Source organism: Cololabis saira, chromosome 11 (genome assembly GCF_033807715.1).
Source record: "Cololabis saira isolate AMF1-May2022 chromosome 11, fColSai1.1, whole genome shotgun sequence".
In the NCBI taxonomy this organism is placed as follows: Eukaryota; Metazoa; Chordata; class Actinopteri; order Beloniformes; family Belonidae; genus Cololabis; species Cololabis saira.
The window spans coordinates 17,170,910-17,197,641 of NC_084597.1; the positions used below are offsets into that span (position 1 = coordinate 17,170,910).

Below are 26,732 nucleotides of genomic sequence, written 5' to 3' on the forward strand. Positions count from 1 at the left end.
ACAGAGAGCGACTCAAACAAAGTCAGCAGGCGTACGTGGTGTTTACCCTGCATGGTCTTTGCCGTCTTCCTGTTCTCCTCCTCGGCCGCCTCAAGCTTCTGTTTCTGAAACAGAGGAAGATCAGCGTGACTACGAGCTAATCACAAACACAGCAGCGTTCTTGCACTTTGAGCTAACGGAGGAATAATGACAAGGCCCAGAAAAATGTCAAGTTTGCAGATAAAATGCCTCTGTTAATGAGGGTGCTTTAACGATGCACAAGCAGAACATAAAACAGTTTAGACTGAGCCAATCTGAAATTAAAGACATAAAACTGGGGAAGCAATGTTCCTAAAAAGGTTATCATTTCTAAAATACATATATATGTGTGTGTGCACATTATTTTTTCTTTTTCTCAATGTTGTACCATTATTTTAATTTCCATCCTATGGTGGTACTTTGATACTATGTACAGATCATGCAGTGTGAATCAATTAATTTATAATGGATACAAAACTCCCACTAATAGTGTTGTTACTCTAATATACCTGTTACTTTTCTTATTAATTTGTTTTTCTGCCATCCTGTTAGCAATGGTCCTGTTAGGACTCGTAGGACAGAGAGAGTGTGTGTGTGTGTGTGTGTGTGTGTGTGTGTGTGTGGGCTCATTAGGGTCAATCAGCGGAGCTGCTTTATAAGGAGGAGCAGGACACCACTCTGGGGTCAGTGAAACCTTTGTTCTTGGTTGTTTCTGTTAATCCTTCGGCTCTTGTTTCAGGTTTGGGTTTTGGTCTTCCTTTGGACTTCGTTTAAGTTATTTCATCATAAATAAACACCTCCTTTGTCTTCACCTGCTGAGGGGTATTCCAGGAAGCGGGTTTTGTGAAAACTCTGAGTTTGTTAACCCTGAGATGAGGGAAATCCGGAGTTTTCAGTTCCAGAAAGCGATGTAACTCAAACTCTGAGTCAGTTACTACGGCAACTGTCCCTGTGAACCTAACCTGCTCGCTAGCAGGTTTTCTTCAATAAAGCCTGAGTTTCTCTCTGTCTCCTCCCTCAGTGGGCCCAATGGGCCTTTACGCAATACACATCCGTTTTCAGCACCATGGACAGCAAGCAGCAGAGTTAGAGAGCAGAAAAAGCGTATCTAACAAACGCAATTTAGCTCATTCAGTTCACTTTATTCCTTATGTCAGTATGTCATCCCACCCTGCCTGAAATCAGCCACAATCATCCCGATCCCCAAAAAGTCACCCACTGCAACTCTCAATGACTTCCGCCGTGTAGCACTCACCCCAGTCATCACCAAGTGCTTTGAGAAACTGGTCTTAAAGCACATCAAAGCCTGTCCCCCCCCCCACCCTGGACTCACACCAGTTTGCATACCGGGCAAACAGATCAACTGAAGACGCCATAACCATCGCACTCCACTGAGTCACCTGGAGAAACAGGGGAGCTACGTCAGGATGCTCTTCGTCGACTTCAGCTCAGCCTTTAACACAATATTACCGGACATTCTAATCGCCAAGCTATTCACGGTGGGGATCCCACCACCCACCTGCTCCTGGATTAAAGACTTTTTGGTGAACCAACCCCAGCGCGTAAAGCTCGGTCCTCACCTCTCCTCCTCCCGCACTCTCAGCACTGGCTCTCCTCAGGGCTGTGTGCTGGGCCCACTACTCTACTCCCTCTACACATCGGACTGCAGCCCCGCCCACCCGGAGAACATCATTGTCAAATTTGCTGATGACACAACGGTGGTGGGGCTGGTTCTGTGGGAGCCCTCAGCAGCTCCTTCAGCCAAAGACTGCTCCACCCGCGCTGCAAGAAGGAACGCTACCGCAAGTCCTTCATCCCCACAGCCATCAGACTGTATAATAAGCAACTGTAGCCACCCGAGTGCAATAACCTGTCTCTTTGTAAGTGCAATAACCGCTAAATACCTCACGTATTTTTGCACATGTAAATATTATCCGTTTTTTTGGTGTTTACTATTTTTTTTATCTTGTACATACTCATTTTCTACTGCTCTTTTTTTTATTTAGCTATTTATTGGTTATTTCTATTTTAAATTTTTTGTATAAACCGTTGAGCATGTGTGTGTTTTGGCTGCTGCACGACTGAATTTCTCCTCTGGGAGATCAATAAAGTCTTCTATTCTATTCTACAGGGGGAAACGAGGCGGCCTACAGAGATGAGGTCCTTAAACTTGGTGAGTGGTGTGCACTGAACAACCTGGCACTGAACATCACCAAAACCAAGGAACTCATCCTGGATTTCAGATGGAACAGAGCCGCCCCCGTCCCCCTGCACATCAACGGTGAATGTGTGGAGCAAGTGCAGTCCTTCAAGTTCCTGGGCGTCCACATCACTGCTGACCTCTCCTGGTCTGTCAACACCACTGCACTGGTCAAGAAGGCTCAGCAGCGGCTGCACTTCCTGAGGTGCTCAGGAAGGAGCACCTGAACACACAGCTGCTGGTGGCCTTCTACCGCTCCACAGCTTCTTCCCCAAAGCTGTGAACTTTCTGAACCAATAAGCTCCTCATGCTGTGCAATATTCTTCCATCCATTCAAGTGCAATATTCTTCCAATCATTCATGTGCATTATTATTCTCTCATTCACTCATTTTCATAGTGTATATATATATTTATGTTTCCTGTTTCTCATTTTGTTGTTTACACAGTCTTTGCATGTGTGCACTTTTACGGAGCTGCTGCCTAATCTCATTGTACCAGTATAATGATAATAAACGCTTTCTATTTCTATTTCTATTTCTATTTCTATTTCTAGTTGCAGAGGATGTAGAGGTGTTTTCCAGGTGTTCACTATCCTGGTGACATTCAGGTTTCCCAAACCAGGGTCTCCTGAAAACACGATAAGATAAAACAATAAGGATGCTAGTTTGCATGAGCCAGTGATGTCTGGGAGCGGCTGCGATGCTCTCTCCTCTCTCTGAAAGTCACATAACTATCCCTGCACTGTTTTTAATTATAATAATTCTCAGGGAGCATTTCCTTCTTCTCACCAGGGTGGTTAACTGCTGCTCCAGAGAAGTCTTGTCCTGCTCTGCAGACTGAAGTTCCTTCTGTTTGCTCTCCAGATCGACGCTCAGCTCACTGATCTGCCAGGAACACATGAGACAGGAAAACATCAGGCACAGACATGATCTTCTGTAAAAATCTCACTGCACAGACACTGAACATTATTACAGCTTTATTCATATCTGCATCCATAATCCACTTGCATTAATTCCAGTTGTAGAAATCTTGGTGTGACTTTAGATATTTCAGCTTGTCAAAGCCCTTGATCTTCAGTTAAAACCAGATCCTTCCTGTTTTATAGAAAATGTTAACTAGTCCTTTTTTATATCAAGGCTTGATTGATATACAGATGTGTTCAAAATAATAGCAGTCCAACATGAATAACCTGTTTTTGGTAGAAATTATATTACTGCATAGCAAATAATTTACCAGTTGCTGTAGTAGGGTCATAGAAAACCAACAGAGCCAACATTCATGATATGTATGCTCCTCAGTCTGTGTAATTGAATAATGAATTGAAGGTGCGTGTTCAAAAAAATAGCAGTGTGGAGTACAATTAGTGAAGTCATTCAATCTGTGAAAAAACAGGTGTCAATCAGGTGGCCCTTATTTAAGGATGAAGTCAGCACATGTTGCTCCTGCATTTCTCTCTGAAAACCTGAGAAAAATGGGTCATTCCAGACATTGTTCAGAAGAAAAACGTACTTTGATTAAAATGTTGATTAATGAAGGGAAAATGTATAAAGAAGTGCAGAAAATGATGGGCTGCTCGGCTAAAATGATCTCCAATGCTTTAAAATGGAAAGCAAAACCAGAGAGACGTGGAAGAAAACGGAAGACTACCATTCGAATGGATTGAAGAATAGCCAGAATGGTGAAAACTCAGCCAATGATCAGCTCCAGGATGATCAAAGACAGTCTGAAGTTACCTGTTAGTACTGTGACAATTAGAAGACGCCTGTGTGAAGCTAATCTATCAGCAAGAAGCCCCCGCAAAGTCCCACTGTTAAAAAAAAGACGTGCTGAAGAGGATACAATTTGCCAAAGAACACATTGGCTGGCCAAAAGAGAAATGGAGAAACATTTTGTGGACGGATGAGAGTAAGATTGTTCTCTTTGGGTCTAAGGGCCGCAGACAGTCCAGACGACCCCCAAACACTGAATTCAAGCCACAGTACACTCTGAAGACAGTGAAGCATGGTGGTGCAAGCATCATGATATGAGGATGTTTCTCTTACTATGGTGTCGGGCCTATTTATCGCATACCAGGGATCATGGATCAGTTTGGATACATCAAAATACTTGAAGAGGTCATGTTGCCTTATGCTGAAGAGGAAATGCCCTTGAAATGGGTGTTTCAACAAGACAACGACCCCAAACACACCAGTAAGCGAGCAGCTACTTGGTTCCAGACCGACTAAATTAAAGTCATGGAGTGGCCAGCCCAATCCCCGGACCTTAATCCGATAGAAAACTTGTGGGGTGACATTAAAAATGCTGTTTCTGAGGCAAAACCAAGAAATGCAGAGGAATTATGGAACGTTGTCAAATCATCCTTGTCTGGAATACTTGTTCACAGATGCCAGAAGTTGGTTGACTCCATGCAACACATGTGAAGCGGTTCTCAGAAAAAGTGGCTATACAACTAAATATTAGTTTAGTGATTCATAGGAATGCTGAATCCTGGATATTTTTCAGTTTATACAGTAAATATTTGAGTTTGTAAAGTAAAATGCAGAAACTGCTATTTTTTTGAACAGCCCAATGTTCATTTTTCTTCATTTTCTGTAAAGTGAGTAAAGAATTTCTTTTTTCTTCATGTTTTGATTTAGAATATAATGTGCAGTGTTCCCAATGCATGGAAATAAAAACCATTATAAGGATTTTGGGCTTTACTCAATTTTTTAAACAGACTGCTATTATTTTGAACACAACTGTAATTAAAATGGTACGTGTTTAAAGTGGCGTTTTACTATTTTACTTCTCTTTTCTGACATTTCTCATTTATTATGTTGATTTATTATCTTCAATATGGCTGGACACTACACAGATAAATTATATCATTTATGTTATTGTGGATTCATAAATCATCAATTTACAGGGCAGCTCTAACAAACCTTGCTCATAACTCCACATAACTCCATGTTTACATATATGACGACAGGAAAGTTGTAAAAATAACAAAAAAAACAAATGATGGCAATATTTCCATCTTCACCGCCAGGCCATAAATGAAAATGGTTGATTGTGTAACAATCGCACAGTTGTGAGCCAATTGTGTCTGCCGTCCAGCTGCAATAAACACTGGTGTTAGGAATTCTCTGGTTCGCACGACAAACCTTCTTCTCCTGGGACTGAACCTGGGCCTTCAGGCTGCTGATCTGCTGCTGCGACAGAGACGCAGCGTCTTCCTTCTGCTGGGACGCCCGGAGCCTGAGAAGGAGGTCTGCCACCTCCCTCTCCAGCTCCATGATCCTGGAGCGCTCAGACACCGTGGCCACCTGCGGCGGGAGGACGTAGAGAGGAGACGTGAAGGTCAACGGGAGACGAGAAGTCCGACAGACAAGACATTAAGTTGCTTCTAACACCGTCAGAATGCACACTGTACCCTTCAAATACACATATTACAGATCAATACTAAAAGATAAAAGGAATCAAACAAATGACACAACTACTAATGATTTTTTTTCTGTCAAATTAGCTGTTTCAGATCGTTACTTTCTTCTGTCTTTTGTATTTTTCATGTCAGTATCTGACTATCGTCCTTTTTCTGCCAGAAATGTATTTCATTTTCAAATAAAAATATATCACTAATATAAGTTTTGATTGTTGATCAATTCCAGCAAAGGTCAGAGCTTATTACTTTCTATTTTGGAAACAGATTTGATCAATAAAGTTTGGTGTCCAGTGGGGAGTTTGACATCACTCTGTTAACGTGTTTGTTAAATATGAAGCCGCCTTAAAAAAAATCACTGTCTCTGAACAAAAATAAAACCAACCTAGCAGAAACATGATCACGTTCCACAATGTTTATGTAATTATTAACCGCCTGTAAGCGGGGGAAGTGCCTCCCTTATCTTTGCTTTATCCAATTAAGACCAGATGGAACATGATTGTGAAGCCTCTTTTTATATATACATTTGCATGTTTTTGTCTAATGTGATCAAAGTTCACATCTGTCAGAGGCTCAGAAATATATTTCGGCTTTCAGAAAAATGTTTTCACAGAAATCCCAGCAGAGAGGAAAGTCTCTTCAGATAAATAGACCGCCACACACACATGGGTCGTGCGGCTTAAGCAATGATGTGCTTAGTTTTCATTTATATTTCAACTAGATTACATAAAATAAAAACTTCTCTGAGCCACACTGTGGCTCTGGATAACACATGCACAGAGTTCAGCATGATAAATCTAACTTATTAGACAAACTACAGGCAGGTGAGATGTTAATGTCCATATGCCAGAGTGACAATTTTCCCAGTGTCCTCCATGCTGCAGCTTCTTCAATGTGTAGTTGTGTACAAAAGAAAGTACATCCTCTTAAGTATCAAGACATTATCAAAAAGGAAAAGAATCGTCTGGACCTCACAGGTTGTAACGCTAAATGCAAAGCTCCCTCAAACATCATGCCAACTTAAAAGCACAGTGGTGGAGGGGCGATGATTTGAGATTGCAGTGCATTCATGGTTGTTGAGTCAACCACGAACTTCTCTGGGGGAAAACTGCATAAGTGAGTAATAATCCGATAAAGTCATCAATTAGGTTACTGCCACTGAAGGTGGATCTACAAGCAATTAAATCATGGGGGAATTGGGATTGCCCACATGTCTTTTTCTTTTATTTTAGGTTAATTCTGATTAAAATAAACAAAAGGCAAAGTGAAGAACGTTATATTTTGTTGTTGGTTATCTCAGGTTGTACTTCCCTGAAACAACAACATGCTACGATCACTTGATTTTAATTAGGTTTTTACACAAAATTACATAGGACTAAAAGAGTAAAGAAACAAAACAGTTTTTATGGCGCTCTCATTTTGGTGCAGTTTACCTTTTTCTTCTGCATTGATTATTTAGTTCTTTTTTCCTTACTTTAGTTTAACAGAAAATGGCACAGTAAATTATTTTTAATTATATTCAATCATGGGGTGTTCTTAGTTTTCAAACACTGCTTCTGCATTTTGTCTTAGTTTAATAACAAAATGTAATTGTAAAAATGTAAAGCTGCATGCATATTCACACCTCACCACAGCCAACCTTCCCTACCTCTGTACCTCTGAACTCTCATCACTCATAGAGTCTCAGAGTAATCAATCACTGTGCAATAACAATAACAATAATAACAGCAATTATAATAACACTATCACATACTGTAACAATGCACCTTCCAACAACAATCATGTCTGCCTCATTCTGCTGCACCTTTCACTTAAAAAAAAAATGTTTATATATGTTATTTTATTTAGAGCCGTCATTACCATGCCTACCTCATAAGCCCCTTTCACACAGCCAGTTCGAGGCGGGAACGTTGCGCCTTTAAGCCGCCTCGCTGTTCTGTGTGAAAGTCACGGAGGCGGAATGGGGGGGCCAAGTGGCCCCACCAATAAGCCGGCAGCGGAGGTAGTCACAGAGCCGAAACGGGGTCTGTGTGAATGACACAGCCGGCATGCCGCTGACATGACGGTCGGACTGACGCTGTCGTCACGCCTCTGATTGCGGAACGCCGGCATGCTGTGTGAATTTACAGACGGGAGCGGCGTTATGCCGGCGTTGTATGGTTCTGTGTGAACCAACAAAGGCGGCGTATTGGCAGGACTTCTTTACACCAATATTGCGGAATCTCTGTGTGAAAGGGGCTATACTGATGCACCTTTCAGTTTTTTAATTGAATTGTAATTGAATATATTTTAATTGTATGCTATTTTTAAATTTGGGTACAGTGAGCAAATTAACCGGAGTCAAATTCCTTGTCAGGCAATGTTCAAACTTGGCCAATAAAGATGATTCTGATTCTAATCAGTCACGTGTCTTTGATCATCTAATTTACCTCATTTCAAAAGCTGTGAGAACCAGACGACTTATTTTATATTATGTCCTGATACTTAAACTTTACCATGAAAAAGAGAGTCTGCTTTCTTTTTCCCATGATTGCATGCATCATTTATAAACCCAGTGGGAAAAGCACAACACTCAGTCCTGCTGTGGGACCGCGAGCGCCAGCCATTACCCTCGCGTCCTCTAAATCCCTCTGGAGTTTTTCAGCTTTGGTCTTTTCAAAGAACAGGCTCTGCTCAAGCTCCTTTATGTGTGCATGCTCCAGCCTGGTCTGCGTCTGTTAGTAAGAGAAAAGCAGGAAGAAAAGGAGAACAAACACCAGTGCAACACTGACATGCCGGCCTTGTGCACCAGACACAAGAAGACTTCATACAGAATAGCTGTGAGTAAGAAAGCTATGATAGTTTCCAGCAGTTTGGTGTTTGAAGTATTTTCTCCGAGTGTATACAGTAGATTCACTCGTTTCTCTTACATCCAGCACTTAAACTAAATCAGCCACTAACTCTTCTACAGAATGGGACAGAAGCAGCTTTCAGAGACAGGCATGAAGATGAACGGATGATGACAACATGGTAACGTTAGAGATGAAGATGAGTAGGGCGAGCAAATCTGATGAATGGATAAATAAAAGCCGGAGCATCCAAAAAAAAATATAGGATTCAAAGAGTGTTAGAGAAAGAAAATCTTCAGGAAGAATGATTAATTAAATATGCTCTTTTTTATCTTTAAGAAGAACATTACAGAAGAGAACTGAGCAATAACCATTTGGAACATTAAGAAAACAAAAAAACATGTCCAGTAGAGCTTCACAAGTCTGATGATAAACTATTCATATGATTTTTCTTTTTTTGAAAGAAGACTTTAATCAAACATGCATCAGTCTGATGCTGTAAGTGCGATGAACTGACTTTGTTGAGTTGAGAGTATCAGGTTACCTCCAGGTCTCCTTTGGTGATGCATTCCTCCTCCACACGAAACTGCAGGTCCTCCACTTTCCTGTCAAACAGGGAAAACAATGAACTTTTTCCATCTAAAACCTTCAAGCTGCTCACCACATTCAGATGTTTTCATAATTAAGATTTTATTCACCACCACACTAGATTTGAAAAAACAAAAACAAAACAAAAACGCATCATGAAGTGATTTAATAGAACATTTATTATTTAGAATCCACAGCTAGTTTAAGGCAAGTCTCTCCATTTTCAGGAGCTCAAAAGTATTTGCAATTGAACATATATCAATACTCTTACATACTTGGATGAAAATTCTTTGCAGTCATTGAGACTATCATCTGTCTTTTGAAATCTGCCACGTTCCTGAATCAGCGTTCTGATGAATTGTGGTGATTATTTGTGTGCCATTGGACACAGAGCGATTTTTATTTTACTTATGTAAAGTAAACAAAGGAAAAAAGGGGTCTCCCGCACACTATCAAGTCACTTGCAAAAGACTTTAATAAAACAAACGTTTCGGTCCACAGGACCTTTCTCAAGCAGAGATTTCTTTTAAAAGAACATTTCAGGCAAATATATGGCCTACTATAGTTACAGGCGTAAATATTCTGTAACGATAGGAGAGGTTGAAATTCTCTTTAGGAGTGATGAGGATGGACGGGATCAGGAATGAGAACATCAGAGGGCTGGCACATGATAGATGTTCAAAAGTAGCTCATCAGCTTTTCCTTTAATATTTGACACTTTAGATTACTCCTAAAGAGACATACCATGTAAAAGTAACGTACCTGCAACAGTACAGAAAATACAACTGTTTTGACCTGATACGGAATTATTTATGACTTTGTTGTTGCGATGTGTCATGTATTGTTGGATGAAACCACACAAACCTACTGATTCAGAATTACATGAACTGCTTCAGATGAACTCTGCAACACTATAGTTAATAAAGTTCGTAAGAAGGTTTTTCCACCGTCGCCTCTGAACTGAAACCGTCTTTCGGGCAACTACAGTGGCTGCAGACAAAGTTACAGTGTCTTTGTTCTAATGTTGATCTGATATCAATGCCAGTTTTGAAAATGCTCACAGATGCTGATGAAAATAAGGGCATCAGCATCAGCGGGTTTTGTACATTTGTGCATCATCTGAGAGCATTTACAGAATCCAAATTCTTCTATGTTGCTCTGAAAAGCCAACACAAGAAGTTAGGCAGCACTGCCCTGCAACTTCCTGTTTAGGGTCTGCAGGTGGAGAAGCGATGATTTTTGAGTGGTTGGATAGATTTGGCTATTTACTATTAGCATTTTGTTGGCAATATCGTGTCATTGTAAGCTTGAAAATCCAACCAGGAAAACTTTGCCATGGGACCTCAGGGATCTGGTTTCCAGTGGTGGCACAAATGTTGCTAAATATAACATGAGCAAATCTTATTCAGTGTTTAAAGAGCTGCCACATGAAAAAACACAACTTTATTAAGTCAAAGAGAAAAATTGACAAACTGCAGCAGCAAACGCTACAGTTGGGTTTTCCCAAATGTCACCAAATAAAGACGGAGAACCAGAGCAATGACGGACGCTGTTAACGTTGGATTTAACGGAGTAACGGAACATCTGTAGATACAGAAAAGTTTCAGCGGGCAGAAACACATCTGTGAAACTCTGTAGAAACAACATGAGGCCAAACATATTTTATGTCAGCTAAACAAAGAAGCAGACGTCTGGGCCTCTAATGTGTACAAATGTCAAAATCTAAATATAATTTGTTTTATGTATTTGTTAGTGCACTTTTTTTCTTTTTTTTTTTTTACATTTATCAGATATTTGTTTAATATGTTAGTATAAAAATCAAATATAAAATACTGCCATTGGATCAGTACTCAGTATTGGATGATACTTGAAGCCCAGGTACTGGAATTTTATCAGAACATCTCCAATCTTAAGAGAAGGTTTGGTGAGTTCCTGCTGCAGCTGCAGGAAACGCTGACTGTGAGGTGACAGGAGAGGTTGGAGTACCCACCTCTTCTCCTCCTCCAGCTGGTTGAGCAACTCCACCTTGTCTCGATCTGCGGCCTCCACCAACGAGCGCAGGTTATCCAGCTTGGCCTCAGACTCCACGGCGTACTGTACATGCATAAACAGCATGAGTCGACTTGGTGAGATATGAGCCATTAGTCTTAGCAAGGACACACCGAACTCAGTTCAGTGTATTTCCTTTAACATCTTTTCACCTACTTGAAATTCTCTTAAAAAAGTTGTTCTCTGCGTTCACTGCATGGGGGCAACAACGTTATCTCTGATAAGTTGTTGGGACATTTCTGTTCCCTGATAACTGACCTGATCCTGCCCTTTCCTCAGCAGAGCCACCTCTTGCTGGACCTCTACCACGTGGCTGTTGGCTTTGGCCACCTCACACCTCTCCAGGTCCCTTTCTGCCAGCAGCTGTTCGATGTGCTGCTGTTTCTCCTTCAGAGCCTCCTGCAACGCTGTGGTGCCCGAAATCTTTCGAGCATACCGAGCAGATGTCTCACTCATCTGAGAAAAGAAAAGAAAACACCAACACCGATGCTTACTTCTGTGGAGTGATAGCTGACATATTTCCTGTCGAAAACTGATTTTATGTCACTTTATTCTTTTTTCCAGTACCTGTGGGTAATTATTAGTGTCGTTAAATTAATATTTTAGTTTCTCACAGCAGAGTTTTTGTAAGTAAAGTTTTGGAATAAAGTCTCCTCATGTTTAACAAGAAATTTAAAATGCATTCCTCAAATAATAACTGAACCTGAGGACACATTTTCAGACAACCCAAACATTCAACCCTGTGGTATGAGTCCTACCAGTCCTGCCCGGCTGGGCTTCCCACTGATGGAGGAGGTGGCGGAGCTGAGGGAGCTGATGGAGGATGCACTGGGGCTCCTCTTGAGAGTGGACCTCCTACGTGAGCTCTTCGCCTTTGTGGGGGTGGTGCAGGGGAAGCCAATCCGCGTCACCTTGTGGACGGGGGCAAAGAGGCCATACCTGGGCAAGCACTGGAAGTATCTGAGTGGAAAACGGTTTGCACCTCTGAGTCAGACAGCGGCTGGTTTAGACACCTTAAATGAGTCAAAAGATGTCCTCACATTTATATTTCAAGTATTTTTACTTCAATAAATGTTATCAGGATTAAATAAGCTTTCTTATTTCAAAAATGTAATTATTTTTCTCAATTTATTTGATTCATTAAACCACCTTGATAAATCTTTGGGATAAACATATCACATCATAACAAACCTGACCTATAGTGTAAAGTTTAACTTTATTTCTCAGCTTGAAGAGTTAGCATTTCATAAAAAATAAACAATTTAGTGCTGCCGCTGCCACTTTTTTAAAAGAAAAAAAAAAAGGATGGATTGGAAAAGGATGCAATGACCTCGAGCAGAGGAGTTGAAGGATCTCAGGGTCTTGTTTGTGAGCGAGGGAAGAATTGGGCAGGAGACGGACAGGTGGATCACTGTGGCAGCTAAGCCAAAAGGTTCCTACCCTCAGAGGTCGTGACTGATGGGAAAAAATCTCAAATACATTGAGTTCCTAGGTAAAGTGGCTGGACTCTCCCTTAAAGACAGAGCGAGAACTTCAGTAATTTGGGATAAACTCAGATGGAGTCACTCCTCCTTCACATGGAGGAGCCAGCTGAAGTATTTTGGGCATCTAGTTAGGATGCCTCCCGAATGCCTCTCTGTGGAGGTGATTTAAGCATGTCCAACAGAGTGAATGCTCCAAGGTAGACTGAGGACGTGCTGAGGAGAGTACATCTGTTGGATTTTTGGGAACAGGAGCCATAATTTGATTCAATTAAAAGAAAAAGGAGGTGGTCAGGAAGAGGGAGACCAGACCTGTTGTTAAGGGTGCTGCACCCATGACCCAAACTCAGATTCCTCCCTTCAGAGGAACCAAAACTAAACAGCAGAATTCAACATCTTCGGGGAACATGTGGGGATTCTGTCATCACTACAGCTCCAAAACCACGCAAAACAGAAACACAGCACAACAAAGAGGAGTTTCCTTCCCTTTACAGCATAAAAACTGTTGTTCACGTTGTATTAAACCTTTTTGCAGTTTCTTACTAATGTACCTTACAAATGTTTCAATGTCACACCAACATCAGCTCCACTGCACTGTAAGAAGAAAAGGCTTTGCTGGGAAGTTTTACAGATAAAATCTGTTTAAATCTGACCAGAACTCAGTGAGATGTTTGTACAGTATCTGTGTTGGTCACCTGGTTCCGGCCACAGCTCCATCATTCTTCCCCAGAGGTTCATCCAGTTCCACTCCGCACCACTCTCCTTTGGCAAAGTCTGTCTCTCCAAGAAACCGCACCACTCCGGCCTTGGAACCACCGACCTACACACAAAATCAGTTTTATGATAAAATCGGAGAAGCACAAGCCCGTTTAAGATCAAGACCAGGTCTAAAAAGATGTTTCAACAATCTGACTCATAAAAAAAAGATTTTACTTTCAAATGGGAAGGGAAAAAAAATATATGGGTCAATGACGTGACGCCTATATTTTCTGAAAAACTGATTTTTTTTTTCAATTCAAAAAAGGTTTAAATGGATAAAAAAATACCATATATATGACCTACCTGTCACACATATGGACACACTTGAATTTTACAAAAAATACTAGTTATTTGGGATTTTGTTGTTGTTTTTAAGCGTCAAAATGTTATGTGGTGCGACCGTCCGACCATGACTCTTGTTTTGAAAACGTATTTGAAATCACTCTAAATGTATTTAAATCAATCTTCTGCCCTATCTGGCATGATTTTCGAAATGTCTTGTAGTGTGTAAGATTGCAACACATTTGTATTTATATTTCCATCATAATATACAAACAAAGTTTGACTGATGTCCATTTTATGAAATATCATGTGGCTTGACCATAAAAAAACAACCATTTTTGTATTATACTGAAAACTTGTAAAAAAAAAAAAAAAAGATGTCAAGATGTTAAGGAAATTAATTTATTTTAATATGAATCATGGTTGCACCACATGACTTTTTTTAAGGCTAGTGCCAATTCATCTTGACAAAAAACTGAACTACTGCAATAGATATTCTTTTTTTTATTATTTTAAAATTGACCTGTTGAAAATCCTTATTCATCATTGACCCATATACAGGATTCAGTATAACGAAAACGTTTCTTACATGAAGCCCTGGGTTCAAACTGCTCTAAAACCAACTTTCTCAGCAGGTTCAGTCTCTAGCACCATTCACACAGTCTGTTTTGTCAGTCCAGCCTGCTCCTTATTAAAGTGACGAGCGCCTATGGTACGACTGAGTGAAGGGGGGGTGAGTGTATGTCGGGGGAAAGGAAACAGAGAGTGAGAAACCAGGTTTTTAACCACGGTGATTAGAGAGGCAGGAACCGGCCGCATATTCGTCACTCTGTTGTTGTAGTTACTCCACGAACCCAGCTGCCACGTTTAGCAAACTGGAGGAGCTACCACGGATCATGACCTGCTGAGACTGACCTAGGGTCTCCCTCCTGCAGCCGTGCAAGCCCTGCAAGCCCTGCAAACACACTACTGCTGTCCAGGAAACCAGCTAGAAAGTGTTTATTGCTAAAATGCTTTACAACACCGAACAAAGCAGTTAGCCACCATTACTTTAAAGGGGACCTATTATGACATCTAATACCTATTTTAAACAGGCCTTGAATGTCTTAAAAACAAGCTTTTGATTGTTTTTGCTAAATAAATTAGAAATTCAGTCTCTAAGCCATGTCTTTATCTTTCCCGTTTCTAACCTCATTCTCTATGCGGGATTCTGAGTGGGCAGGGCTATGATAATGAGGCTCTGTGCTGATTGGCTGCCTGAATGACACGATACACCGCTATGAAAAAATGGCGGAGGCTCAGGACGGCGGAGTTAGTTGTGAGCGTGGTTTCAGGCATTGCTCCTGTCGTGACGTCACGACAGGAGCAGAATCTGAACGGCTCGTAGAAGCCACATCACACTGGATGGCTCGTCCGGGCGGCTGTACAGACACTGCAGAATTTGGTTGCTTTCCTCCTTCTCTGAGTTGGCAGGCTGAGGGGAGACCACTTTATATATGTTAAATCAAGAAAAAACATGTTTTTCATAATAGGTCCCGTTTAAATTTAGCAGACACTTCTATCCAAAGTGACTTACATCTGAATAAAACCATCAAGCCACAGTAAACATGGTACATTTTTTGAGTAAGTGCAGTTAAGATTTCATTACGGAGTTAAAGAGATGGTGCAGTGTACAACTGGAAAAACTCTTGGAAGAGGAGAGTTTAAAGAGCTGTTTCAAGAAACCTCTCTTGTTTCAATGAACGTAGAAAGGGACAGCTCTGGTCTAATAGTGACTGGTAGATGTTCCACCATTGAGGAACCACCAGGAGAACAGTTTCAACTGAGATCGCCTTGTGTGAAGAGAGGGTGGATGTGGATGTCAGATGATGGTCTTTTGATGAGCGCCCAGGAAGAAGCCTAAGCCTTTATAAATGAGTTCAAATAAGCAGTTGGTGACCCTCAAAGTCACCTTGTAGGTGAGTGTCAGCCCCTACAATGACCTAAGACATCAGGGACTTGATGTTAACCAGATAGTGAAAGACAGGGACGGTCTGTGAAAGCACACAGCTTTCACGCTGTACTGAGATCGCTGGGGATGCACAGCTTGAGAGTGGAGGCAGAAGAAAGAGAGAATCCCTAGCACGTCTTTATAATGGAAAGCTGATGTGATTCCTACTAGCACACGGTCTCCCAGCCTCAGCTCCCTCTGGTTCTTCTTCATGGAGTCTGGGTCTGACAGGTTGGACACCGACTCGGTGGATACCACCATCCGGTTGAGATTGCCACTCATCTTTATCCCCGTTCCCTGAGCTGAACAGAGAAAAGCATCTTTGTAACATGATGGCGTGAGCAAAACAGGACAGTGACAGTTGAGGAGGATTTCCATGTTGGCTCTTTAGAAGTAGAATAAACTAAACATTTTCAACTCAAGCAAACATGATGCAACAGAAAATAAGCACAACAGTGCTCAACTAATCTCAACCAGAAAAGGCAGTCACTCCAACAGACTAAGTAAATGAAATATGAATACAAATATTTGTTTTCTAAAACAAGTAGTGAGGCCTTCAGGAATTAATTGCATTTCTTTTGAATATTCTTTCTTGTCAGAAAAATTGGATGTTTTTAAATTCTCTCAAAGCAGAGGCAGGCTGGTTGTCTGATTATTCGTCTGAAGTACCGTATTTTCTGGACTATAAGCCGCATCCGCTCTATTTTTAAAAAAAACAATTAAAAAAAAGATATACAAGCCGCATCTGCATATAAGCCGCATCCGCTCTATTTAAAAAAAAAGATATACAAGCCGCAGATATTTATGTTGTTAGATTAGATATTTACTACATGTACAGAAGGATTTTGAACTGTAAATGATGTACATGTTTGTACCTAAATAGATCTTTCCTAACAGTATCTTTTAACACGGCAGCAACTTTGCTGATTAAAACGGGACAGAACCAAGAGAAAATAACCGGTATTTATTTATCTATTTATCTGTTTGAAATCTGCTTCTACTTCTATCTGCTAAAGAAGAAGTAGCATATTCTTTTTTGCATTTATTTTGTCTTAGTTTTTATTCTAAGCGGTGAAAGAAAAATCCACAGAAAAGCTGCACCTTTGTATAAGCTGCATGGTTCAAAACCTATGAAAAAAGTAGCGACTTATAGTCCAGAAAATACGGTAAATCCAACATCCTGAATGTGGCGGTGGGTTGTGGTTCAGCTCAGCTGCAGAGGAGAGGTGAGTCAGTGGCTCTAGACCTGGCCTGCATTAACCATCACTCTCTCCCTCTTTTTAGTGACAGCACAGGTGCAGGGGGAGAGGAGGATCCAGAGGAGACTCTGTGTTGTTAGCACTGCAAAGTGCTACCAAATAAAAATACTGTGATTCAGCTGCTGACTACCTGTGATCATTTAAGCATGGTACCTGAACCTCTCACAATGACTTACAAAACATATTTCTAGTTTGGAGTTTGGCCTGCTTGGCCAGATTGTGTACTGAGAGGTTTTACAGAAATGCAGATGTGATGAATTTTCTGCATGTTACCGGTGGTGATGGAGCTGGCCGGAGCAGACTTGTTTGCTGCAGAGGCTCCTTGTGCCGGGCTGGCCCGCCCTCCGTTCTCCTCCTTCTCCGCCTTCTCCGCCACTGGAGTTCTGGACAGCTTTGAAGGTCGTGTGAATATGCCCCGCCCATCCTCACACTGGAAGTACCGGACACCCGCCACTGAGCCGTCATTCTTCCCGATTGCCTCGTCCAGAACGATGCCCGCCCACTGCCCGGGAGCAAACTGCGTGCCCCCAACAAACTGTACGTAGCCGGGCTTGTTGCCATTGACCCAGACCCTTTCGCCGGTCTGAAAGTCTGGGTTTCTGTCCTGGGTCGGGGAGGTCTCACCTCCAGAGGGCTTCTCAGGGGGAAGCGGTTTTGGAGTACCTGCAGTCAGAGTCATGTTTTATGAAATTTAAATTACTAAGCTTAAATAATGTTTTTATCTTCTGAGATTTTTATTGTAAAGTGGGAAAAACCAAAAAAAGTTTTGTCTGGTAGTATAGACGTCATTGTGGATAAATAAATGTTTAATGTTCTATGCTTATATATAGGGGTGGGCAAAAATATCGATATGGCAATATATCGCAATACTTTTCCAGCTGATTCAATATCGATATTCAAAATTTGAATATCGATTTTTTTTTTTTTTTTTTTTTTTTTTTATATTTTTTATCCCCGATTTTTTTCCCATTACATCACCCAGTGCTCCTACCTAAGTGACAGTCCTGGGCATTGCCACTCTCTACCAACCCTGGGAGGGCCCTGCACTGAGCTCAGGTTTTATTTCACGTTTTATTTCATTTTATAATTTATTTTTTATATAACACAATTGCCTGTCCTTAAACATTTTTTTTATTTATTTATGGATTTATATCTATACTGACTGATCACTGTGCCTGTCCTTGGTTTTAGTACCCATCTTTCTTGTGTTTATTATCATTTGCCACATAATTAAAGCAACCTCATACTAAATTTAATATTAATTTCATATGATGTAAATAATATGAAAAACATATACAAATATGTTGTAACTTTAGCTTGTATAGTTATAACAAAACATTGTTTTGACTCAGTTTGTCCCATGAATTGTCACTATAATCTGATGAACGTGCAACTCGGATTTTAAGATCCATCACTATCATCTGATGTACATATATACAACTTGGATTTTAAGATGTGTAATGCATTTTTAAATTTTTCGGTGAACTATGTAGAATATAATAATCGGGATATCACATAATCGGGATATCGCAATGTGTATCGTATCGTGGCTCAAGTATCGTGATGCGTATCGTATCGTGAGGTCCTTCCCAATACCAACCCCTACTTATATAGGGTATTTTAACCTTTGTCACGGTTCTAATGAGCACTATAAACATGTTTCTTATTCACACATAAACATAGTTATTCAGAACTTCTTACTATGTATTATTAAAAGGGAAATAAGAGGTAGAGAGGGGGACAACACCAGCAAAGAGTCACAAGCTGGGATTCAAACTTGAGCCGGGTCCATTGATTACGGCATGAATTCCCACCAGTTTCATTTCAATAAGCTTATCTTTATTACAATATACTTTATTAGTATTTTTCACATCCGTCACTGACACTTAAACAGCTTCTTACCAGATGAAGGGGACGTCCTTGATGGCACCCCTGGTGGACGGACTATTTTACTGGGGGGTTTCAGCCCGCTGGCCTTGCCCTGTGTGCTCATGGCTCCCTGTATGGACTGGGGTGGGGGGGCTGATCAAGATGGAGAAGAAGGCCTTCCCCACACCACCCTAAACAGTCCCACCGAGATGTAGGGAGCTGGTGAGAAATACAAAAAAAAATAAAAAAATCACATTAGTAAGAGCAGCAGAAACCTAACGACAAAAGCTGGATCTTAAAGACATATACCGCTTCAAAATTAAAAAAGTTTTATAAAGTTTAAACACACAAGTTTGTAATCATTCTGTAAGGGGCTGGCGTGGATGCTGAAAAAGACAAAACCATGAATTCAGCCAATGATAGAAGGAGTTTCAAATCCCAAATAATGAGTCAATTTAGAAAAATATCAAATATTAAAATTGTTGCAGCCAAGTTGAAAACGTATCACCCGCTGGAGCTTTGGACATCACTGAATGATTAACTGTTTAACACTCTATCCTCAACCATGTTTTTCAGTTTTTCAAAGTTACAGAGCACAAAAATTACTGACTAACCTAGTGATCCAATTTGGGATTGTAACTATTTAAAATGCCATCAATTCACCCCATCCAGTGTTGCCTACAGTAACACAACAGTAAAACAACAGTAATACAGAAAGATCTGTGAAAAGAAACCCAAACGAACCCAACAACCCTGAACACTGAATCAGTGACTAAATGAAAGCGTCAGTTCACGGTTCAGCCTTGAAATGTGTCCAGTTGTTGCTGAATCCAGTCCTTTAACTGACTCTTTGCTATATTTTATTAGCATTTCCACCACTAAGCTTTTTATTCAGTATATTTTACGTTTATTGTTAAAATATATGTGGACATGCTGTGCAAAGGAGCGGAAACAAAAACTAACAACCAGCAAAATCCATGTTGTAAACAGGAAGCTGCCCAGAGAGAGTCTCCCAAACCCTGCTAGAAGATGGATTATAGTCATCGCCACTCCTACATGTTCATCCCAGGAGCAGCAAATTCTCCAAAGACCCATTAAGGTTTTCTCCTGGCAGGAGAAAACCTTAAGGAGCAGGAAGACAACGGTGCAGCGTCACAACAGCTAACTCACGACAACCCACAGCCAGTCATGGCAGTCTGTTGGTAAACTTAACAGCACAACAAAATGTATTTTCTTTAAAATACAGTATAAATGACGATGTTCTGTTTGGTCTTTATTTACAGGGCCAAAGTCAATACCACGCAAGTAACTAAATTAGGGCTGGGCGATATATCGAGATTTTAATATATATCGATATATTTTCAAACGCGATATGGTACGAGACAATATCGTTTATATCGATTTAATTTTTTGATTTTGATATAGCTTAATTTATGACAAATTGACTTGAATGTTTTATTTGAGATTTGCACAAATGTTTTGTTATTTCCACAACTGTCAACCTCAGTGGAAAAGTCTGCCTGTTACTGTCTACATTGTATTAATTGTACAGTGTATTTTAATTTAATTGTTGTGCAGGAAAGGGATATTTGTTTTATTTTATTCAAGAAGCATTTTTATTCTATATATGCAGGCAGTTTATTTTTATTTCATTTGTTTTATGCATTTTGATATTGTGCAGATCTCTGTTAATAAAGGTACCTGTGTGGCATTTGGCATGAGGCTTTGTATTAAAACTGATTTTTTTAAGGGTTTGCCTCAGAAAAAAATGAAGCTAACAGAGATGCTATGCTATAATGCTTTGGGGGAAACCCCAATTATGGCACAGAAAAAATAGAGAGATATATCGAGTTTCGCCATTCAGCTAGAAAATATCGAGATATGACTTTTGGTCCATATCGCCCAGCCCTAAACTAAATGAATGAAAGCTAATCATTATCTTAGCCATTCAAAGTCCTCCCCCATAATTAAACATTCATTTCTTGTTTAATATCATCTTATCTGTTGGGGTACAAAAAAAAAACCCCAGAGGAAACCTGTACAGCTGTGGTGGATGTGAAATCTAGCTATTGAAATCAAAACTGTTTTTTTGCACCAGGAGGTAAATATGTTTATTTCTGCTGTTAATTTTGACATTTCAATATGGAGGTCAGTGGAGATTGACTCACTTTTGGAGCCTGCCCCTAGTGGTCAATAGAGGAACTGCAACTTTTCTTGCTACCATGTAGGTCTCAGTCTGGAAGCAGGAATATTTTTGTTTGGTTTTCCACACGGGGGGATTCGGGGTAAAATCTAGGGGGCAGTACTGAACAGGGTCAGCCTCCTCTTTGAGCCAATGTGTCTCTATGACACTGTAGGATCCAGCTAGGATCCCACTAGGATCCACTAACCCTTGGTGGAGTTGTAATCATTCTTCATCTGTTTTGATAGTGATGCAAACATTAATTTATAACCACCAGGAAGAAGCAGACGGGCCAATATCGGTGAGGGATGATAAGACTTCAACTGGACCATCTCAGGACCATAGAACTCCCCAACAACTCTCATTACAAGGTGGTTCCTAGTGATGAGGACACATATCAGTGGTGAGCCCAGAAAACTACCCTGGGTGTTCGCTAATGATAAAAAACCTACCTTTGTTTTCTCACCTGTGAACAGTAATGTTCCATGTGCATTTTATGGTGATAGTACCTAGAGAGAACCTACGCAAGCACGCAAAATGATGGGGCGAGTTCGACATCTTGATTCAGCTCATTTTTTTTCCATAGAGCTGAATCGGTATGATGCTGTAAACATGTTTGTTTCTGACTCAGACTTTTTCAATTCAGGTCGCTTTGCCACGTAACAAAGGTTTACACTCATTACCTTCTAATAATAGACCTGGAGTTAATTTATGTGCAGAATATTCCTTTAAGAGAAGGAAACCGAGTTGACCCAAATGGGACCAGATGCAGTTTGTTCTCCCTTCCGAACCTGAGGTGATGTTGGCAGATTAAGAAAGCACACTAGTTTAAAATAAAAGCTAATAATGGCTTTACTTTTACATTTCTCTGCTTGTGTCTGAGGAATAAACTAGCTTTCAGTGAACAAAAAACATTCATGAAAACACTTTTGTCTATTAAATTATATTTTGAATGCCACTTGCAGACGAGCTCAGAGGTCTATATTTTTCGTGGTTGCAGTTCTGCTGACAAACCGTCTGATCACACTGTTTTTGACTCAGATTTATCCTCCTGAAAGAAGTTAACAGGCCAAACCTCAGTATTAAACTTTGATTTATTGTTGCAGGGCAGTCAAACTAATACACCTCTTTTACTGTCCTCTACTAATAAACATACACATCCACCCATCCGTATGTCTGTGAGTTACTACAACACTGACTGCTGTATAACAACAAACCACAACGCAGTGTTTATTAAAAAGCTTTTTATGGCCACCAGTGTAATACATAGTAAATCCAACTGGCTTGTGACCAAATAAACCAATGCTTTATTTTATGTGTTTATTGAATTAACTGTGACGTGTTCCATTCGCTCCCAGGCCTGTTTACTCACAACATGGAACCACAAGGTACCGAGAAAAGGAGGCATCAAAAGCGCTCTTTAGAAAACGTATTGGTGATGTCATAAAGGGTTTGTCCAGTTCTTCTTATTAATGTAATGTAGTACCATGGACTGTATATCACATTTCAAGAATAATAAAAATAATAATAATAATAATAATAATAATAATAATAATAATAATAATAATAATAAATGTTTATATGGCAAATACATTTTTTCTCCTTTCTTTCATTTTCTTTTACTAAAAGCCTAACTAGGGACAGGAGATGGAAACTAGCAATAGCTATACTCTCTGTATGCTGAACATCAGTCACATTGGCTTGTTTGTAATGAGTGAATGTGATCACATGTAAACTTGCATTGTCCCTATTAAATAAATTAAATTAAAAAAAAAAATACCCTTGAGTCTCTTAAGAGACATTGTTTATTTAACCTAAAAACTTGAGAGATTTAAAATCTCTTTCAAGAGTGACCTTGCCAAGAAAGGCAGCATCTGAGAGCAGTAATAGTTTAAAAATGCATGTCATTAAAATACACGTAAAATGATTGCATATACTTAAACCACAAATCCCTTAATGATGTCTCCATCTTCATCTTAAATCAGTATGTTACACATGCTGTCGTCACACTGTGCCTGAAATCAGCCACCATCATCCCTATCCCAAAACCGCATGGAGTAAACAGTCTACATGATTACAGACTAGTCGTCTTCACTCCCACTGTCACCAAGCACCTTGAGAAAATGACAATGAGGAACAGTAAAGCCAGCCTTCCTGAAAGCAGGTTAAAGCAGACAATTTCAGAAAGCAGATACTTCTTCACGCTGCCCCAACAACGTACATCACTATATACACTAAATTGTATTTGATCTTTGTTTTGTGAAGCACTATGGTTTTAAATGCGCTATATAAATAAAGTTGACTTGATTTGACTTGAAACAGAGCAGGAAAAATGACCAGATACTTTTCATTGACTACTGCTGTGAAAAAGACTCACGGGTGCCTGCACTTCCTGCGTGTCCTGAGAAGAAAATATCTATTTAGAAGAGCTGCTGGTTTCTTTCTGCTGCTCTACGACAGCATCTATTTTAACACACTGCATTACAGTGTGATATGTGGGCGATTTAGTGGGTGACTGGGAAGCTCAATAGAGAGTTATCAGCACAACTCAGAGAACATTGCTGACATCCACTAGCTCTCCAGACCAAAGATAATCTAAAATTATAATACAAGTAAAAGACGAAGCTGAATTTTTTGATAAGGAGTAATACTATGCGGCCCATTTTTAAACAATCTGTCTGAGACTTTTTACAATATAGCCAAGACTGAGTAGTATTGTACTGAATTGGACACGCTGTCTGATGGTTTGAAAATTATTCAATGACCAGATTTAATCAGTTTTCTCAGTATTATCTAAGGGTGATCCTCCGACCACTTATGTTTAATTCATATATTAACAACACTGCTCTACAATGCCAAGTTTCAATTTTATGTTGATAACACTGTAATGTATTGTCCTTTCTCCATACTTAATCTGGTCCTACAACAGCTACAACAAGCTATTAACAATGTTAAATACACCTTGTGTGAGTTGAACCTACCGGTAGTCCTAATCATGTTTTCAAAAGGCAAAATCAAAGTCTGTGAATTTTCCATCCGTCACCATTTTTTTCACGAGTTCTTCTAAGACTGAGTTCATTTCACAATAGAGATGCTTTATTTTAATTGATGGTGCACACTAATTTATGCCACATCTTAGCAAATGACATGAAGAAAAAATACAACTTAGGTTAAAAGTCAGTCTCATCTTTAAAACCAATTCTTGTCTTCTTATGAGGCTAAAAAGATACTAATTTCCACAGATGTTCAATGTGATTTTGATCAGGACTCAGAGGGACACTACAGAGTAGTCAAATGTTTTGTTCTTAGTCGTTCAGATTAAGATTGAGACGACTTTATTGATGCCTTTGGGAAGTTCCCACGGGGAAATTGACATCTCCATCCCAATCACACAGCACTGTCATTTACAAATCAAACACCCCAAAAGCCAAACACCCATATAAAGATAAAAAGATAAAAATTTTAAAATAAAGATAAAAATAGAAAAAAAAGATAGAAACAAAAAAATTAAATAAAAAGTGCAGTACCATAAAAATAAATATATTGATAGAAAAGGTGTTGTGTAATATTGCAGAAGTTATTGAATTGTCCTGGTTATTGCAGTTATTGTACACTGACTAATTTATGACACATCTTAGCAAATAACATGAAGAAAAAATACAACTTAGGTTAAAAGTCCGTCTCTTCTTTAAAACCAATTCTTGTCTTCTTATGAGGCTAAAAAGATACTCATTTCCACAGATATTCAATGTGATTTTGATCAGGACAAAAATAAAAAGTGCAGCCCATAAAAAGAATTATATGAATAGAAAAAGTGTCATGTAATATTGCACAAGTTATTGCAGTGTCCTGGTTATTGCATTCTTTTGAGATTAAATGATTTTTTATTGTTGCTGTTGTTGTTATGTAATGTTTAGTTGTGTGTTTTGACCAGTACTCGAGTTATAAAAAAAGAATCAGGGGGGATGGTGGATTTTATCATAACAGATAATTTGTGCTGATTACAAATAATATAATATATTACAAATAATAGCACTGACCAAAACAGCTGCAGAAATACTGCAGGAATGACATAGCAGCAGTTAAATGCAGCTTTCTGTAAGCTTTAAATATCCACTGGGCTTACATCAAATACATTAAAACACAAAAATAAAAAACAGTTTTCTGAACTTATCAATATGACTCTGTCCTTCACAGGATAAGTAAAATGGATCACTGCAAAAACTCAAAATCTTAACAAGAATATTTGTCTTATTTCTAGTTAAAATGTCTCAATTTAGTAAAAAAAATCTCATTACACTTAAAACAAGAGTCATCTGGAAAAAATGTAACTTATTTGACAATTTTCACCTGTTTCAAGTACATTTTCACTTGAAATAAGTAGGAAAATCTGCCAGTGGGATTTATCTTCTTATTACAAGCAAAAAAAATCTTGCTCCACTGGCAGATTTTTCTACTTATTTCAAGAGAAAAAGTTAGTAAGTTAGTAAGTTTTTCTGGTGTTATTTTTCTGGTGATGACTCTAAATGTTGAAATAGCAGTAAAACCACATTCATTGATGAAATGACATAAGAGATGGAAAGGGGGGGTGGCAGTTTTACAGGGGGATGATTTTAACCGTTTTTATGTCATTGTACTTTCATTGCACAGATTCAACACAGCCTGTACCAAACGCAGCAAACAGAGAAACATGTCTCTCCTCCGCTTCCCTGGTCCATGTTCATTCACACTGAAGCTTTTCCTCATCATCATAGGCTTTTCCCTTCTTCAATGGAAGGAATGGTACCAACAAATGAGTCTAACTTGCATATATACCTCCCCCGACACTTTTCCTCCGCATCCCACAGACCAGATGTCACCACGTCGCCTGACTTTGATTCTATCTTTTGACATAAAACAATAATCTTCAGGTGTTGTTCACGTCCCTGTCGGAATGCCAGCGCTATAGCTAGCTTTACATTAGCAACAAAAGCGCAGACTTGGGTTAAGGAAACAAGATCAAAGCTCTAAGGAGGTGACGTCAAAGCCAAACATAAGTACACAGCGGCGAGAAAAAGTTAGTGTGAGAGCTTACTTGTGTTTTCTCGTCGTTGCAGGTCGGCGTGCGTCTCAACACCGTGACATGTTTCTGCCCAGCCCGACTGCCTTGGTCTGACGTCACCCTGGAAACCGCGCTGCCTTCAGGAACACAAACACCAGCTGGGACATCCGACACTCCGACACTCCTCAGGCACCCAGGTGATGACGATGCGGAAAAACGCTCGAGTAGGACGCCACAGCAATACTTTTCTTGGTTTTAGAAGATACTTTACGTCTCACCCAAGTCCTCAGTCCTAATCGCATGATGGGGAGTTTGAGGCTTGTTGTCTTGCAAATCAGATATAATATATATATATATATATATATATATATATATATATATATATATATATATATATATATATATAATATATATATATATATATATATATATATAATATATATATATATATATATATATATATATATATATATATATATATATATATATATATATATATATATATATATTCGGTATATATATATATATATATATATATATATATATATACCCACAGGACTGTCTCAGAAAATTAGAATATTGTGATTTTCTGTAATGCAATTACAAAAAAAAAAGTCATACATTTTGGATTCATTACAAATCAACTGAAATATTGCAAGCCTTTTATTATTTTAATATTGCTGATCATGGTTTACAGCTTAAAAAAACTCAAATATCCTATCTCAAAAAATTTGAATATTCTGGGAATCTTAATCTTAAACTGTAAA

General features: G+C 39.4%; 1 protein-coding gene across 3 annotated transcripts in view; it reads right to left on the bottom strand.

Moving 5' to 3' along the window:
- Positions 1 to 26,081, bottom strand: part of clip1b (CAP-GLY domain containing linker protein 1b) — a 60,028-nt gene extending 33,947 nt beyond the window's left edge. For 2 of the 3 annotated variants that reach the window (XM_061733840.1, XM_061733839.1), the window contains exons 1-13: positions 25,999 to 26,081; positions 18,776 to 18,961; positions 17,147 to 17,536; positions 15,783 to 15,916; positions 13,279 to 13,403; positions 11,861 to 12,062; positions 11,361 to 11,558; positions 11,044 to 11,147; positions 9,010 to 9,070; positions 8,247 to 8,351; positions 5,363 to 5,524; positions 3,008 to 3,103; positions 47 to 104 (exon numbers count right to left, since the gene is read on the bottom strand). In XM_061733840.1, coding sequence (XP_061589824.1) covers positions 47 to 104; positions 3,008 to 3,103; positions 5,363 to 5,524; positions 8,247 to 8,351; positions 9,010 to 9,070; positions 11,044 to 11,147; positions 11,361 to 11,558; positions 11,861 to 12,062; positions 13,279 to 13,403; positions 15,783 to 15,916; positions 17,147 to 17,536; positions 18,776 to 18,866 — 1,726 coding nt within the window. In that variant the 5' untranslated portion in view covers positions 18,867 to 18,961; positions 25,999 to 26,081. The remainder of the gene's footprint in view (positions 1 to 46; positions 105 to 3,007; positions 3,104 to 5,362; positions 5,525 to 8,246; positions 8,352 to 9,009; positions 9,071 to 11,043; positions 11,148 to 11,360; positions 11,559 to 11,860; positions 12,063 to 13,278; positions 13,404 to 15,782; positions 15,917 to 17,146; positions 17,537 to 18,775; positions 18,962 to 25,998) is intronic. The other variant, XM_061733841.1, reaches the window with a different exon arrangement.
- Between the last annotated feature and the right edge of the window lie 651 nt (positions 26,082 to 26,732).